The sequence below is a fragment of the Salvelinus alpinus genome, chromosome 5 (genome assembly GCF_045679555.1).
Source record: "Salvelinus alpinus chromosome 5, SLU_Salpinus.1, whole genome shotgun sequence".
In the NCBI taxonomy this organism is placed as follows: domain Eukaryota; kingdom Metazoa; phylum Chordata; class Actinopteri; order Salmoniformes; family Salmonidae; genus Salvelinus; species Salvelinus alpinus.
In genome coordinates, this window is record NC_092090.1 from 48,597,047 (window position 1) to 48,615,676 (window position 18,630).

The window sequence follows — 18,630 nt, forward strand, 5'->3', positions numbered from 1 at the left end:
AGCATGTGTGTTTAGTCAGTCCGCCAGATCAGAGGCAGTAGGGATGACCAGGGATGTTCTCTTTATGAGTGTTTGAATTGGACCCTTTTCCTGTCCTGCTAAGCATTCAAAATGTAACAAATACTTTTGGGGTACAGGGAAAATGTAAGATTTTTTAAAAAGAATGTAGTGAAGTAAAAGTTGTGAAAAATATATATAGTAAAGTACAGATACCCAAAAAAACTACTAAAGTATTTTTACTTAAGTACTTTATGCCACTGGTTACATAACTTACAGCATGGTCAATTAAGTTAATATTTCGGTTATTTTCGGACTACTAAACAACTATTGATTTAGAACACTGTACCATCAGTCGCAAAGAAAACAGGAGCTGCCTCCACTATTCCAGGACCATTTCAACATCATTAAATCACCTATGCTTAGTCTAAAAGATTCCAAAAACGATTTAGTCCAATCAACATAAGCTAAATATGTGGTTATCCATGGTACTGATTGCTGTGTGTGTGTAAGTAGAAAAAACATGTTGACTTACACTACTTGTAGAGAAACGCCAATGCCATCCCCCTCTCTTTCATGATGCCGAAACCGTCAAACAGTACATGCTTTTAGTTTTTGTTGTTCTGGGCTACCTGGCTAAAATCCTTGCTCGCTAGCCTAACTTCCTTTCATTCATGGGCAACGATTAGCCAGCGTGTTAACATTAGCCTACTACTACATCTATCTACATATTGAACTTCCATCCTCTCAGGCCAGATGTACAATGTATGAATTTATGGTTGGATCAGAATTGCCGTTAAATCATTGGCCAGTACAAGAGTGAAGTAAAACCACAAGTCCAAATCCCTATCTCCATCCATGGCCTATTTAGGAAAGGTCCAAATTTAGCTAGCAAGACCCGAGGACAACAACACAACGAGATGCAGCAATTCAAGTTTTTTTCTGTCAATGATGTTTGCCGTGATGTGATGTGATTGGTGTGAAGCCAAATCCAAAATGGCTTCCCTTGACACTTTTTTTTAATGCGTCAGGACTATTCAAAGTTGAGCTCACTCAGGTTAGCTCAACGCTGATTGGCTATTATTGTATACTTTTTATCAAGGGAGGCCAAATGCTCCTTGGCTTCCCTTGCATTCAATGCTACGGGCAGCAACAATATCATACTCTTTTTGACCATACAGCATCAGATAGATGGGCTACACATACAGAGACAGAGGGGTGCTGTTTTGCTCGCTCAGATGCCTTGTCCATTGAGATACATTCAGCCTCTTGCGAACTGAAGGAAAATTATGGTACATTTTTGGGGGAAGCCTGGCTTCCCTTGGCATCCATGAATACATGCCACTGTGTGTGTGTGTGTGTGTGTGTGTGTGTGTGTGTGTGTGTGTTGATCCGAGCGCAAAGATTGATATTTCTGTGTCCACAAAAAAACATTTGTAGACTCATTCTATAGAGAGAGAGAGAATTGTGTTCTGGTTTTGGGGTTGACTAATGATGTTGTGATAATCCAAATGTCCCCCTTATTCCCTCTCTTTGTACGTCCTTGAAGTCCCCGAGCAGGCTAAATGCCCTAACTGTTACAAATGGACTCCGTGGAAAAGCAATCACGGTGATAAGTGGTGAGGTCACTGGTTTCCTAGGTCGTCTAGTACCCAGAACCATAGACCTACGCTCTGCCACAAGAATGTCAAGGTTAAGGGGAAAGCCCCACAGAGCCCGACAGACAGGAAACAGTCATTAGGTGTAATATTGTAACGGAGGACTGGAAGTGGGAGATCTCCTAGGGTGCTGTGGTTAAGCCACAGTGTGTGTGTGTGTGTGTGTTTGCGTGCGTGCATGTGTGTGTGGTGGACTGAGAAACGAGGAGTTAAAGGAAGGAGCCATGGTTCACATCACCAGTCAGAACCCTAATTGGAGGCCAGTTAGGGGGTCCTGTTTTCCTAAACCAATCACACACAGAATAGTCTCTTTCTGTTTGTTCGGATAGAAATGTGGCTTTCCATTTATAGCATTGTATGTTATGGCACGGTACTCGAATACAGTGTTGTTACTGTTTATATGTGTTCTACCTTCATTTGTACCTTCGTTTGTGCACAGTAGCCTCAGCTCACCCATCTTCCCACAGTGTGTTCTAATCAGAGGCGCAACTTTGCTTTCAAAAGTGGGGGGGACATAACCTGGCGGGGGGTCTGGGGTCCTCCCCAAAGCTCATTTTCTGCATTTCTACACAATCTAATATAACATTTTGGGGTCACTTTGATTGTTTCTTAACACTTCTACATGAATGTTATGCTTCCATGGTTATGGATAATCCCGAATGAATTGTGAAAATGATAAGTGAGCAAGTTATAGATGCACAAATATCATACCCCCCCCCCCCCTCCCCCAAAATGCTAACCTGTTATTGTAATGGTGAGAGGTTAACATGTCTTGGGGGTATGATATTTGTGCGTCTGTACCTTTCTCACATTCATTCAGGATTATCCTTAATCATGGTAACATCCACATTAAGTGTTTAGAAACATATTATATTCTTATTTACAATAAAAGTGACTCCAAAATGACACAATACATTATTTACAATGCATTTATATTGGTCACAAAATAATCTGAAACACAACCAAAACAAACAGCAAATGCATCCAACAAATTTGCAGAGTCACAACCTTGATGTAGTCATTGCTTGATATGAATGTGGGACCAAATACTTAACCTTTTACTACTTTAATACGCATACAAGTGAATTTGTCCCAATACTTTTGCTCCCCTAAACCCTATGTACAAGAATAGGAAGAAGGGAGAATCTGTAGACATGCGGAAAATAAAAGAACACACTCTTTGCCAGAATTCAGCCAGCCTTCACAAGAGCATAACATATTGAAATATGTTCCTTTTTGTGTTTTACACCTCCAGGAGAGGAATTATTTCTGAGTGCATGATTCAGTTTCACTGGCATATAGTATGTTCTATGGATGGCCTTAATTAAACTTCAGCAATTTCTGTCTGAGATTATGTGAACATGACTGGGAGTTCTAACATATCTGTATACATTCATTACCATCATCAGTAGTGTCTCCCAGGTCTTCCTCACATTTTTGAAAAGCCTCTATCTAGAAAAGCCTCTATCAACCGCTGATACAGTTTAGAACTTTCAACTTTAGAGGTCAACTTTAGAGGTTTGTCAGACTGCCTTAAAATAGTTTCAATCTTTGAAGCTTCTGGCTTGTCCAGTGTTTGCTACACAGAGCGAATAACGTGTTGCATCTGCCAAAGTTCCCTTCAGCCGCCTGTCACCATTTGATACTCAGATGACGCATGACAAAGAATTACCTTGGTGTACATTTATACATTATATTATCCAATAATAAAATTAATAGAACCCAACCAAGCTGCACTGCTTCTTGACACAATACCCACTTAACCCGGAAGCCAGCCACACCAATGTGTCGGAGGAAACACCGTACACCTGGCGACTGTGTCAGCGTGCACTGTGCCCGGCCAGCAACAGAAGTCGCTAGTGCGCGATGGGACAAGGACATCCCTGCTGGCCAAACCCTCCCCTAACCCGGACGACGCTGGGCCAATTGTGCGCCGCTGTAACAGAGCCTGGATGAGCGACGAGACAAGACTGTAACTACCAATTGGATACCACAAAATTGGGAGAGAAAAAAATGGGTAAAAAGAAAAAAGATGGAACTTTGTATTCATTCACTGATTGTTATAATATACTGCAAAATTCACCTGAGCTCCGTACACTGGCCTTCTCTGGCTGTTTGACCCTGCTGGGACACCTGTCACCATCTGATCCTGCTAAGACATGATGAGAATAGTGTTGTGTACTGACTGTGCACCATGACAGTGAAGCCTCTAGAGCTGTTTATTACTGTCAGTGTGAAAAGTAGGGAATTAGCTAGGGAAACTGACAGATCGGTAAAGTTACATTGCGATACTAACGTGGATCAGTTGATCTAATGGTACATCAGCTGGCAAAATCGAGCCAAGTTAATTTACTTCTGTTGAAACCGGACAAAACAAAGGCTACAAAACATTTCCATACACATAACAGCTGTTAGATACTGCTACCTGACAGATAGCTAGGCTAAAGTTAGTTCATTCACTTCAGACAGAACTTCAGTCGAGTGGGGATGAAACATTAGCTAACGTTGCATGTCAGTTACACTACTAGCTCAGCACTGGGAATAAATACATTTTTCCTGTTAAGTCAAACAGCAGTTACCTTGCCAGCTACATTAGTCAAATAAAGAGTAGCCAGTTTATGCTCTGCTTGCTTTTACAACACTGCGTAAAAGCACACAGACAACAGCTGCCTCTGCACGCTCTGTGGTGTCCACGCAGTCCTAAATCCAGCTGGCTGAAACCACCAAACATCTTACCCGACCGCTCTGAGGCGTCCGCATGGTCCTAAAGCACACTGATACTGATTTTGTATTACAATGCAATGCTAAAACTGGGGGGGACAACATTTTTATTTCAGAATGTGGGGGGGTCATGTCGCCCCCATCCCCAGTGAAAGTTGCACCCCTGGTCCTAATGGAATTCATTATACAACGGGTGGGTCTAATCCTAAATGCTGATAGGTTAAAAGTGCATTCCAGCCGGAGTCTATTCCACGCCGGTGGTTACTGTACCACCGGCTAAATCTATGACATTAAAATGACTATTTACTCTGTTCCATCTGACTGCGCAATCCACTGTCTCATCAATCAATCAATCAATCAAATCTATTCATAAAGCTCTTCTTACATCAGCTGATGTCATAAAGTGCTGTACAGAAACCCAGCCTAAAACCCCAAACAGTAAGCAATGCAGTTGTAGAAGCACGGTGGCTAGGAAAAACTCCCTAGAAAGGCCGGAACCTAGGAAGAAACCTAGAGAGGAACCAGGCTATGAGGGGTGGCCAGTCCTCTTCTGGCTGTGTCGGGTGGAAATTATAACAGAACATGGCCAAGATGTTCAAATGTTCATAGATGCCCAGCTGGGTCAAACAATAATAATCACAGTGGTTGTAGAGGGTGCAACAGGTCATCAGCCCAGGCAGGGAAGTTATAAACATTATCTCCACTATTTAAAGCATCTAGACATTATCTCACATTTCTTTCTCAACAGCGTAGATTTGTATAAACCTTACTGTCTGTGTCTCCGACATTTGCAACATTGTTTCAATATTCAAATAACTGTCCCAGAGCAATGAACGTGTAGGGTTCGGGAGTCAGGACGAGAGAGAGACAGGCAGCGTTTCTCAGCCAGTCAAAATCATGAATCAGCTGGCATAATTTATATGGATATAAACAAAGAAATGTCAATTGAAAAAAGCTAAAACGAAACCAAATGCAGCCAGTTGGTAGTCTTTCCAGCTTCAGTTTGAAGTTATTGTGTTAGCTGTGTCGTTGACTAGCTCCTCTGAACAACAGTGTCCTAACGAGAGAGCACATTTTCTATGCCAGGTGAAATCGTGCCTCATTAGCTCATTGTTATGGATGTATCCAAATAAATTTCACTACAAAACAGCTTAAACAAATGCATCTACTATTGTTATTCTGTCTGCACTGTTTGACGTGACTGTAAGTTAGCCGTAGTTGGCTAGTTAGCAAGCAAGGGATAAGAACGTTGCCAGCCAGTATGGCAATGGAACATTTAAAACGAACGACTGGTCCATAGATACAGAACAAAAAGACAACGACCAGCCAGCTTGGGTAGCAACCCTAAATGCGTTTAGGGACTATCTTTTGTGGAGGGTTGAAATAGTATGAATAAATTAATCAAATAACGTTTTTAATGAAAATATGTCACTCATTATCTGAATATGTTGGTAACCCGTTGACTTCGTCTCGGGCCTAACAACACCCGTGCCAATATATCCTCCAAACACCGGCTTCTCAGGCATGATCACTGAAGTAGAAACCAGTAGCACTACTTCTCAAACCAACACCGTATGTCAAAGACGTATTCTACCATGTAATTGCCTCTTTCATTTAAGGTTTTAACAACAGTTTTTAATGACAGTGTGTGTTAGTCTGTAATAACTGGGCTACTCTCTAGTGTATACAATCCTCCCACAAACATCTCGTGAATACTAATAAGTACACAGCAGCTACTACAGTAGGTTATGCTCTAAACCAGTGGTTCCCAACCTTTTTCGGTGACTGCGCAGTAAAAAAAAATTGTGATGACTTATTTTAACCCAGGATGAGTATTTTCAACATTATGAGGAGTCAATGAGCTCTAGTGTCAGAATTAAATTGGAGTGTAAAATTATGCAGTGATTGCAGTGTAAATTCAACTCAATTCAGTGGAATGAAAAAACGCGGCAATCAACTGCTGTGGTTGTGGATGATCATTATTTCGACTTGCATGTCAATGCAATTGCTCCTGCACATCCTCAAATAATCATGTAAGTGACGTCAACAACTAATAGCAAAGTTTTCACTTTGACATTTACTTAATTATAGAGTAATATCCTATTGATGTTCCACCAGGATACATTCATGTGTGAATTTTAACACAATTTTGAGTCAAATTAACTCTGATAATGTGACACTACCTGTAGAGTAACTTTAACACTATGTAGACTGGGACCAAATGTTATCTGAAACAGTGTTGAATTCAATTCTATAGGTGTTAACTTAACACTTTTATTTTTACTGTGTGCTACTGTCTGGAGTACCCCTGAAGTACCCACTCATGTGCATTTTACCAGGAAGCCTATGGTCTCATGAGTCTTCTCAAGTACCCCCTGTGGATAGGTTACCCCCAGGGGTCCTACTACCACTGGTTAGGAACCACTGCTCTAAACACTACATACACGGCTAGAGGCCAGCATTCCGCTCTTATACTGGGGCATGGGGTTATGGCTCTCTGGGTTATGCTAAAGCTTAAAGGGACTGTTAATAAAGCACACACTAGGTGTTGATTGTTGCTTTTATGGGGGAAAGTGTCAGGTTTAATGTTACTGTGAAGCTGACATTGGTAGGTTGGCAGGTGCTGTTACTACAGTCATGAACAGGTCTAGGAAAGGATGGAAGGAACTGGATATCTAGTATTCTCTCTGTCTCTCTCTGTCTCTCTATCCCTCCCCCTTCACATTCCTTTCTCCGAGTGCCCCTCTCAATTTTAGATACATCTGACCTACACTCAATATGATCAAATGACCATGACAAATGATAGTACCTAACCCATAAACTTTGTGAAGGTAAATCCAACATATTTGATTCTCACTGTGAAACTAGATAAGGTGCTTCCTCTCACGAGAGGATCTGTTCTCAGCGTTCTCTCTTCTCTGCGCTATCCACACACACAGCTTGATATCTCATCATCATCCTCCTCTCAGATCTCTATAACAGCAGGCTCATACTGCCTCTGCACCATAACATCTCTAGATGTATCATCTTGTATGCCTCGTTGTCTTCCAGAGTAGCGGCTATCCCTTTATAGTTTTTACTTCTCTGTTTGAACAGGGTCATGGTTTGTGTTAACTGGGAAGCTACATCATTTTAGTCCTTTAAGTTGGACGAGTCCACAGTGTGAAGAGAAAGTTAAGTGCTAGTGTTTCACACACAGTCTCTGTTTTGGGCGGGGGAAATGTTGTTTTTGACTAATCTGGAAAACAGTTGAACTTCCTAGCTATCACGTTTTAGGGAAGACCCAGATGCAGACAGTGTCGAAGTAACAAAAGTATATTACTAGAACAGGGGGCAGGCAAAATGACAAGTCAAGGGCAGGCAGAGCTCAGTAATCCAGATCAGAGTCTAAAAGGTACAGAACGGCAGGCAGTCTCAGGGTCAGGGCAGGCAGAGGTCAATAATCCAGTGTGATGTGATAAGGTACAGAACGGCAGGCAGGCTCAGGGTCAGGGCAGGCAGAATGGTCAAAACCGGGAAAACTAGAAAACAGGAACTAGAAACAGACAAGAGCAAGGAAAAAATACTGGTAGGCTTGACAAACAAAACAAACTGGCAACAGACAAACAGAGAACACAGGTATAAATACACTGAGGATAATGGGGAAGATGGGCAACACCTGGAGGGGGATGGAGACAATCACAAACGCTGCACATCCTGAACATGCTTCCCTATTCCCCAGCTGAGTGCCCTCGCCAGGCACGAAGTGTGAAGGATGGTCTCGGGTTTCGAGGTTATAGCCGTGGGGCTATAGCGGCGTGACAGCGCATCCATCTTGACATTCTTAGATCCCGGTCAGTATAAGAGGGTGAAGTTGAACCGGGCGAAAATCAGGGCCCACCTAGCTTTCCTGGATTTGAGAAGCTTGGCGGTGCAGAGATATTCCAGGTTCTTGTGGTCGGTCCACACAATGAGCGGATGTTCCGCTCCCTCCAGCCAGTACCTCCGCTCCTCCAACGCCATCTTTACCGCGAGAAGCTCACGATTCCCCACATCGTAGTTCCTCTCCGTGGCGATGAGGCGATGGGAGAAGAAGGCACAGGGATGTAACTTGAGGTCCAGGGTAGAACGCGGGGACAGGACAGCCCCCACTCCGACATCCGAAGCATCGGCCTCCACCACGAACTGCTGGGACTGGTCAGGATGAACCAAGATGGGATCTGTGGTGAAACAGTGTTTGAGATCCCGGAACGCCCGGTCAGCAGCTGGGGACCACGTGAACAGAACCTTGGGAGGGGTGAGTGCAGACAGGCGGGAAGCCAAGGTGCTGTAACTCCGGATAAAGCGTCGAGAAAAGTTGGCGAATCCCAGGAAACGTTGCAGCTGCACCCTGGAAGTAGGCTGGGGCCAATCCACCACCGCTCTCACCTTCCTTGGATCCATCTGTACACTCCCTGCAGCAATGATGTAACCCAGGAAGGGGATGGTAGAGCGATTGAAATCACACGTCTCTGCTTTCATAAAAAGCTGGTTCTCCAGGAGGTGTTGGAGAACCTGTCAGACTTGGAACATGTGTTCTTGGGCGGAGCAGGAGAAGCCAAGGATGTCGTCGAGGTAGACGAAGATGAACCTGGTTCAACACGTTGCGGAGAACATCAGTAACCAGAGCCTGGAACAAAGCTGGGGCGTTGGTAAGGCCAAATGGCATGACCGGATCCACGTAGTGACCGCTGGCCATGCTGAAGGCAGTCTTCCACTTGTCCTCTTCCCGTATACACACCAGGTGGTAGGCGTTCCGTTGGTCCAGCTTGGAGAACACGGTGGCCACCTGGACCGGCTCGAAGGCCGTGGAGATGAGTGGAAGTGGGTAGCGGTTCTTCACTGTGATGTCTTTGAGGCCCCGGTAGATGCACGGGCACAGGGTTTTGTCCTTCTTCTCCACAAAGAAGAACCCTGGGCATGCGGGAGAGGCAGAAGAATGGATGAACCCTGCAGCTAGGCAGTCCTCAATGTAGGTCTCCATAGCCTTGGTCTCCGGACCCGACAGAGAGTACAGTCGTCCCCAGGAGGAGTGGTGCCTGGGAGAAGGTCAATCCCGCAGTCATAGGGTCAGTAGGGCGGAAGCGAAGTGGCCTGGGCCTTACTGAACATCTCCCAGAGGTCCTGGTACTCCGCGGGAATGTTGGAGAGGTCCGAGGCAACTTCCGAGCTCCCAGGAAGACTACCGGGGCTGGCTGCACTGACTTCAGTCAATGAGCATGGCAGAACGGGCTCCAGCCCATGATGGCATCATAAGACCAGTCAATAAGGGGATTGTCGCTGGAGCCAAGAGAAACCAAATACCACGGGAAACTGATGAGACTTAATGAGCAGGAATTGGATCGTCTCGCTGTGGTTCCCTGTCACACAGAGGTAGATGGGGGTGATATTGTGGGTGACCCGGCATATAGAGCACATGTCCAGGGCTTTAACATCCATGGGAATGGAGAGGGGCTGAGTGGGGATACCCAGCTCGGACGCCAGGGTAGCATCCATGAAGCTCTCATTGGCCCCAGAGTCAATGAGTACCCGGAGAGATTTTGACTGGTTCCCCAACAGCAAAATTGCATGAAAAGGAGTGCGAGTAAGAGGAGAGGAAAAGTTCTCCGTATGGCCCACCAGAGTACTCGCTCCTACCGGTGAGCCTGGTCTTTTAGTGGACTGTTGGAGACGAAATGACCAGTAGTCCCGCAATACAGGAAACTCTTAGTGTGAAGCCTGTATAGCCGTTCGGCTGGAGACAGACTAGCTCTGTCAAGTTGCATTGGCTCGGGAAGAGGTGAATAGGCAGACTCCGGAGACTCTCAAGGGAACTCGGGTAGCCTCGTATTCTCTCGGCAACAGAGCTGTCGTGGACTTGCGGGATGCCTCGGAGACCAGGTGGAATCCTTGGGCGAGCAAGTGAAATCGAATCTCCTTCCTTCGTTCCCGTAGTCGCCCATCGATCCAAATGGTCAAGGCGATGAGTCGAGATCCGTCGGTAGTTACCCGGGCTGCAAGCTCGTCCGTTACTTCCGCCGATACTCCGTGCAGTGACGTGTCGGACAGCGATTCCAGGTTCCAGGCACTCTCAGCTGCCAAGCTGGGCAACCAGGAATTTCCATGCACCTGTAGGCAGCAACCTCTGAATTTAAGGGGATTATGTACTGTTGGTTCATGAAATCAGATCACATTTAACCCTACTGTTATATGATTGATTACAAGCCCATCATAGTGCCTAGTGTCTGTGACACGATTGAAACACCCTTACTGTGCTTTTGTAAGGCAAATGATCCTAACGACCATAGATGTCAGATGTCAACACCAAGACAGGACATGCAGACTGACCCCTGAGCCCTGTGTCCATTTCCAACAGGTTCCTTCCACTCTAACCCGCATTCTAACGCTCTCTCACTCTCTCCCTTTATGTCCTCTCTGCCTTTCGCTGCCTTTTTCTCTTATTCTACACTCTTTACTTTTTAAATATGAAAGAATTTAAGGTTATTTTACCATTACTGCATAACCCCTTTGAGCTAATGCATTTTGAGAAATGTGCAGGACATCTGGTAAATCATGCGCTTGTGTCAAAAGGGGGGTTTCAGTAAAGTTTGGGTTGCATATGTGTAACTCAGGGTAGGATTGGTCCCTATGTCTCCCCTCTATCCATACTGCTGTTTTAGTCTGACCAAACAGTCATGGCATTATGCCCTGCCACAGAAAGGACCTGTTGTGTGTCACAGAAAGGTGACTGTGCCTCTGTTTTCACACACACACACACACACACACACACACACACACACACACACACACACACACACACACACACACACACACACACACACACACACACACACACACACACACACACACACACACACACACACACACACACACACACACAGAGACACACACACACAGAGAGACACACACACACACACAGAGACACACACACACACACAGAAGGAGGGAGGTAAAGGAAATAACGTAATCATACATGATTAGGCAAGTAAGCATGGCTTGTGTTCACACACACAGTAGCCGTAGCCTTGGGGAGTTAGCAAGCACAGGTAGGGTTTGGAAAACACTCAGTTGTGCTTTGTACCGCCTGAAGACTGGCCTCTTGTTGTGAATGAATGGACTATATGAACAAATACTTGTTCAGATGGCACACATTACTTTTTTCCCCTAACAAAGTAGCTAGGGGTAATCCATGTAAGTTATCCAAAAGGCTTATATTTCATTATGCTTCGACAACCAAGAAAATATTTATTTCAAACCAAGATAAGTCTTTTTTTTAGAAAACCTAGACTAAATCAGTTGGATTGAGACCCACTTGGGAGTTACAGACGGTTTATCTTTGGTTGTGGCTTAAGCTTAGTTTGTGAACCAAACAATGAATTTCTGGTGTGATTTACAATTGCTACCAATAGTCCCCGTTTATAAATATTGGATTTCTTTCATCCAAATGAAATCCTCCAGTTTGTGTTAGATAAAAGTTACAGAGTAACCCCTATCTACTTGACAAGTTCTCTCACGCACTTAACATACACGATACACACAAAAATATACACGCATATCTCAGAGCGGACTTAGTGCTGGTGGTGAGTCTGAGGCTGTGTCTAGAGTCACTGATGACACATGATTCGTTTTGGGGGTTGCCAGTGTGGGGACTGTGGTGTGAGGGAAGATAGGTGGGGTGTGACTGTGTGACTGTGTGTCTGTCTATGTGTATGGCTTATCCACTTAGTACGGGGCGGAGGGTGGACAGTGGCTGTGGGTTCAGTTCGTCAGGATCATTATGAATGCTCTCCTAAGGTGCATCCCAAATGGCCCCTCATTCACTTTATAGTGCGCAACTTTCGACTCGGGCCCATAGGGCTCTGGTCAAAATGTAGTACACTATATAGAGAATAGGGTGCCATTAGTCATTCAACATCAATACATCATACACAGCCCTCTCCCACACTCATATAAATAGCTGAGTACGACTAGTGGCTTGGGGGAGGGAACTTTGCATACTAAGCCTGTAGAGAGCAGTGCTATCCTAGCTTGGCTTTTGGTGCCTTTTCCATTGTGTAAAAATGAGAGAGTCAGAGAGTCAGCAAATACCCATCTCACACAATGTGTGTGTGTGTGTGTGTGTGTGTGCGTGTGTGTGTGTGTGTGTGTGTTTGCCTGTGTGGGAGTGTGTGCGTGTGCGCGTGCATGTTTTATATTTGTGTTTCACCCCTCCCTGTAAGGGGTGTTTCTATTTGGGAGTGGGTGTGTGTCATATACTGTCCAGATGACTGACTTTGTGGCTTGTAGGGCTGTAATTCTCTGTGGGAGAAAGCAATAGATTAGTTCAAACCCCTTTTGGTCAGGGCAGTAAATGGTTGAGCGTTCCATTACTACTCTGTTACTACACTCTTAGAATAAAAGGGTTCCATAAGAGTTATTTGGCTGTCCCTATAGGATAACCTTTTTTGGATCTAGGTAGAACCTTTTTTTTCTAAGAGTGCACCCTACAGATGAGAATCCGATTTTATTTTGGGGTATGGTTAAAGATGTGATCACATGCATCAAGGCATTATCTGTCTCATTTCCTGAAGGTTTAAATGAAAGGCTAAATTCTAATTTTAAAGGTGGGAGAAAAAAAAATATATATATATAGAGAGAGAGAGAGGGAGGGATATAGAGAGCTCGTAAAAGAGGACAGAGAGGTGGTATGTAACTAAACATTTACCCTCTCACCCCATGTCTCCTCAGTCTTTTCTCTCTCAGAGTTAATCTTAGTTCATAAAACAAACTAAATCCGATATGATCCCCTCATTATTCTCCCTGGTTACATAACTGTCCTGGTAACTAGCAGTGCATTCAACCTTCACCTCCAAAGTAAACGTTTTATATAGTCCGTCTGTGGTCCTGGTTGTTTCTGGGCAGATGTCGAGCCACGGTGGCAGACACTGACAGCGCTAGTGTGGGTTGAAACACTACATTAATGCTTAAATAACTTGAGGTCTTTGAGGGATTTAGTAACTCATTATGAGTAAATGTTCCTTTGATGTCTTCTACCTTTTTATATAAAAAAAAAAACAAATATTTGTGTGTACTTTTATATGTACAGGTGAGCTATCCCTGCCAGCCCATGTCAGTCCATACACAAAGGATCCCCGGGCACCAATGGCGAGCAGGGAGGATGCCTACGCCCATATGGAGCTACGCACCCTGGAACAGTCCCTTCTGGCCACATGCGTGGGCAGCATCACAGAACTCAGTGAGTGTGTGTGTGTGTGTCGTTGTGTGTGTGTCACATTCTCAAGCTTCACATTCACTCAAACACTCTCAAACGTATTACAATACCCTCTTCATTTTACATTCAAAGATTCCCTCTCTCACACACTCTTTCTCAAACACTCGCGTACTCCTCTCGCTTTAGTCCTAGCCAGCGAGGAACTATCTGGTCCTCATGCATGTGATTCATCAGCCTTATCTAGTCAGGAGAAAGAGACAGTAGCGGGCACAGACTCCTACTGGCCATATTCAACCTTATTCTGAGGGCCATCTTTCACATTTAGAGAGGTACCAGCTGTTAACTCCAACATCCCCAGTCTGTCTTGTTCTTCTGTTGTTCATCTTCATTAAAACTAGGGCACCTAAGTAGAGCAGCACTGAACAGTGTTTGGGAAAGATGGCACCCAAAATTCAAATTTAGAATCCATCCAACTATCTCATGTATTTTGTTAGAATGTAGACTTACTTAGACATCTCTTTCTGTAAGTCAGTTGTCCCCGAAACATTTTAAAGTGCTGTGCCCCACCTAGCCAAAGCCTCTCAAATAGACAAAACACGTTTCTAGCCAACAACTAAGGCCGGGATTCAATCCCATCATGCTTTGTCGACAATGCACCTTTTAAAGGCAATGTTCCCGTGCTCGCAGAGACCGCATTCATGGTAAACAGTGCATGTGTCGGCTCAATCAGAAATTATCTTTAAATGGCGCATCGTCGACAAAGCGTGATCGATTTGAATCCCGGCCTAATTCTTTACCCACCATCTAGTAGGGACTAGTCAGGGAACACAGCTTTACGAATTATGTCAAAGCTAGCATTGTAGAAAGGATGACAGACAGACGATGTTGGTGTAGATAACAACACTGGTCTCAGGTCTGACGATAGCATAATAAAGTTGACCCTGTTCACTGTCTTTTAAAAAAATCTGACCCTTGGTCTGTCTCTAGGGTCCCTTCATTAGAATCAGACAGGGATGTCGTATCCACTGACACATTAGGCTATATAACAGACTACTGTGTGTTCCCAAAACACAAGGGCACTTTCATGTCAGCCACAGGGTGTTATAGACCCCCTTGCTCTCCCCGCCCCTCACACACACACACCCCAAACACACGCACGCACACACACTCCCTTGTTTCCACAAACCAAACAAATTCCATGTGGGTCCTTTCCTCTCTGGTCGAGTAGCACCTAGCAAAACAGTGCACACACTTGTTCATTCTTGGAACTCAAGTGCATGAACTAAACGGGACAACATGCAGTTTGTTTCACCGTAGAAAGAAAAAATCAATCCTAATTGTGGTGCTTATTGCTATCACTAGAGATAAAACATTGTCTAGTATATCTACCCATATGGATATACAGTACATACTGTAAATATGATATGAACTAAAAACCTGCATATACTTTGACAGACACCGTGGCTACTTCAGGAGTCTTAGCATCATTAAAAAAAGGAGTAGTCGTTTTAAGATTCTAATCTCTTTCACATGAGCAGATTCTCTCTCACTGCTCTCTGGCTGCTACGTTTAAGAGCTAGCGTCTCCTCTTTCTAATGCCTTCCACATATGTTGCGGGATAAGTGACTGCGATAGCTACAGCCGAGGACGACTATTGCTGATTTTAAGGGTCTATAAGGAAGGACGTCCCGTTGAGCCCAGCTAAACCCAACTCTGCTCCCAAACTTGCCTTCTAATGAGCTTTATCTGAGACTCGATCATTGAACCATTCTCGTTGTAAAGAGATACAATAAGACACAGAATTGATTAACGTGAGACTAGCGTTACATCCGGCTGCTACCTGTGATATCTGAGAAACTGAAGGGGAAAACGTGCAATGTGGCTCTGTCTATAAGTGTACTGACAGAAGTTGAAAGTCCCACAGTTTTGCATTATAAATGCATTGGTAAGGAAACAAATATTGTATACATAGCAATGTGGGTACTGCAGTACATCATGCTACAACTACAGCGTCCATGTTTAATCGAGCATGTATAGCTGAGGTTTTAGGGATTTGTATCAGATGATGATGTGTGTGATACTAAATGCGTGTGTGACTGTTTCCTCTCAGGTGACCTGGTGTCACGGTCCATGCACCACATACAGCGCCTACGCGCAGTTAGCCACTCCCTCAGCCCTATTTGCCCAGCAAATCAGCATCCGGTATTCTGGGCGCCCGATGCCATGCGTACCCTCTACTACTTCCTGTCTAGCCCACAGATGGAATCACTGGAGAACCCAAATCTAGAGCCCCCCAGGATGGCCCTGAGCAGAGAGAGGTAAGGGGTGTGTGTGTGTATGTGTGTGTATGTGTGTGTGTGTGTGTGTGTGTGTGTGTGTGTGTGTGTGTGTGTGTGTGTGTGTGTGTGTGTGTGTGTGTGTGTGTGTGTGTGTGTGTGTGTGTGTGTGTGTGTGCCTTCTTGTATGCTTAGGCACACAGAGATATTGTTTCCCTCCACCTGGTACCAATTATAATCACAGGCCCCATTAACCCGTTAGCTTCCAGTTAGACTCAGCTCTGTGTCTCTGTTGAGCCCTGTGATCTCAGTAACCATAACCAGAGAGGAAGAGGTGAAGCGAGAGGTTTCACTCTCGCCAAAATCTGTCCAAAACTAGCCCAATGTGTTTCTATGGGCTTATTTTGGACCTAAGCTTGTCGTCTGCTTTTCTGCCTTTGGGACAACGACTCCCATTGTTAGGGCGGAGACATGAGAATCTAGACATTATAAACAGATCTCTGCCATAACGACCTGCCTCTGTGCTCTGGGGAGGTGAAGAGACCACATGTTCTAAAACAAGCGTCATAACAGGGAAACAGTGTTCTCTTTATAGTCCTTTGTTAACAGTAAAATGATACCCTTTTTCTCAATTAGGGAAAAAGATATGGGAGGTTGCTACATCAACACACATTAAGACTACCAAAAAACACCCTGCATGAACCTGTTTTAGCCCACTGCAGGAAAAGGTTAAGTAGTCGTTATTGTACAAAAGGCAGAGGAATTGGTCCTTTATGCCAGATTTTAAGGCATTGTGGGATTTTGAGTCATTGAGGAAAGTTAATAAATTATATAACTTCATTGCTTGAATCTTTGCTCCTCCCCCCAGACTGTTTATGCTCCTTCCCCCTCTGATGGAGTGGATACGGATTGCCGTGGTGCACGCGGAGCACCGCCGCAGCCTATTGGTGGACAGCGATGATGTCAGACAGACCGCCAGACAGCTCCTCCCAGGACTGGACTGTGAGCCCAGACAGCTGAGGTAGAAACACACAGAGCATTGCATGTTTAATGACATACACTTGCATGTTTAATGACATACACTCACCAGCCACTTTATGAGGTACACCCATCTAGTACCGGGTCGGAACCCCCTTTGCCTCCAGAACAGCCTGAATTCTTTGACGCATTCTGCAAGGTGTTGAAAACGTTCCACAAGGATGTTGGTCAATGCTGACACGATGGCATCACGCAGTTGCTGTAGATTGGACGGTGGTACATTAACTCTTTGAACAGCCCGTTCCATCTCATCCAAAACATGCTTTATTGGGTTGAGGTCTGGGGACTGCGCAGTCCAGAAAGGCCACTGAAGTAAACTGAACTCGCTGTTATGTTCCAGGTGATGTTTTTCCACTCCTCAATTGTCCAGTGTTGGTGATCACGTGCCCACTGAGCCGCTACTTCTTGTAATAGCTGATAGGAGTGGAACCCATCTGTTGCAATAGCCCATCCGTGACAAGGATCAACGAGTTGTGAGTTCCGAGATGCTGTCCTGCACACCACTGTTGTGCTGCGCCGTTATTTGTCTGTTTGTGGCCCGCCTGTTAGCTTGCACGATTCTTGCCATTCTCCTTCGACCTCTCTCATCAACACGCGGTCTTCGCCCACACAACTGCCACTGACTGGATGTTTTTTGTTTTTCGCACCATTCGCTTGGGTCACTCGTTTTGCCCATTCTGATGGTCAATCGAACAGTAACTGAATGTCTCAATGCCTGTCTGCCTGCTTTATATAGCAAGCCACGGCCACATGACTTACTGTCTGTAGGAGCGATCCATTTTCGTGAACGGGTGCTGTACCTAAAAAACTTGCCGGTGAGTGTATATTACTGTAACATGCAATAGAAAGATGCTGAACCATACTGTTGACTTGTGAAACCAGTACATAACAGTAGGCCTACTGTCATTATTGAAGAGTTATGCATGTTAGAAGTTTTCATTGTAGCTTCTCTCTCTCTCTCCTTATCCTCTTGTCTCCCCCTCTCTCCCAGGCCTGAGTGTTGTTCCAGCTCATTTAGGCGTCTGGACTCTAAGGCTGCTACAGAGAAGCTTCAGCTGGACCTGGGCTTCCGCATGCTGACCTGTGGCAGAGCAGACCTGATTGGTCAGGCCACACAGCTACTTGGACCATCAGGGGTTAACACTATGGATGACCAGGTAGGACTGGGGATAGGGAATAGGAGATACATGGTGGGGATAGAGGTAGGCGGGAGTTCGGGAGAGGGGTAGGAAATATACATATTCAGACATAAGACTGACAGGTTTTGACAGGGAAGGTAAAAGAGACTTGTCAGTCTTCAGCTTGTATGCCCTACCCTGACTGGTGTTAGAGAGTGTAGAGACTGTTCAGAGTAAGATGTGTATTCTCTGACCTACAGGGTATGACCCCTCTGATGTACGCATGTTCGTGTGGAGACGAGGCTCTAGTCCAGATACTGGTGGAGGCTGGAGCCAACCTGGACCTGGCGGTGAACACTACTACTCGAAAGATATTAGCATAATATGATATAGATAGTATATCATGTAATGGGTTGAAAAAATCTGGTAACTTTCTGGCCTTCTAGGCAGAGTTGCAAAGAAAAAGCCATATTTCAGACTGGCCAATAAAAAGAAAAGATTAAGATGGGCAAAAGAACACAAACATTGGACAGAGGAACTCTGACTAGAAGACCAGCATCCCGGAGTCGCCTCTTCACGGTTGACGTTGAGAC

At 44.9% G+C, this 18,630-nt stretch overlaps 1 protein-coding gene across 2 annotated transcripts in view; it reads left to right on the forward strand.

The window, feature by feature from the left end:
* The window catches only part of LOC139576286 (ankyrin repeat and BTB/POZ domain-containing protein 2-like), a 28,271-nt gene that overhangs the window by 1,960 nt on the left and 7,681 nt on the right, over positions 1-18,630 (forward strand). For both annotated transcript variants that reach the window (XM_071402206.1, XM_071402207.1), the window contains exons 2-6: positions 13,480-13,629; positions 15,716-15,923; positions 16,750-16,902; positions 17,911-18,076; positions 18,298-18,387. In XM_071402206.1, coding sequence (XP_071258307.1) covers positions 13,480-13,629; positions 15,716-15,923; positions 16,750-16,902; positions 17,911-18,076; positions 18,298-18,387 — 767 coding nt within the window. The remainder of the gene's footprint in view (positions 1-13,479; positions 13,630-15,715; positions 15,924-16,749; positions 16,903-17,910; positions 18,077-18,297; positions 18,388-18,630) is intronic.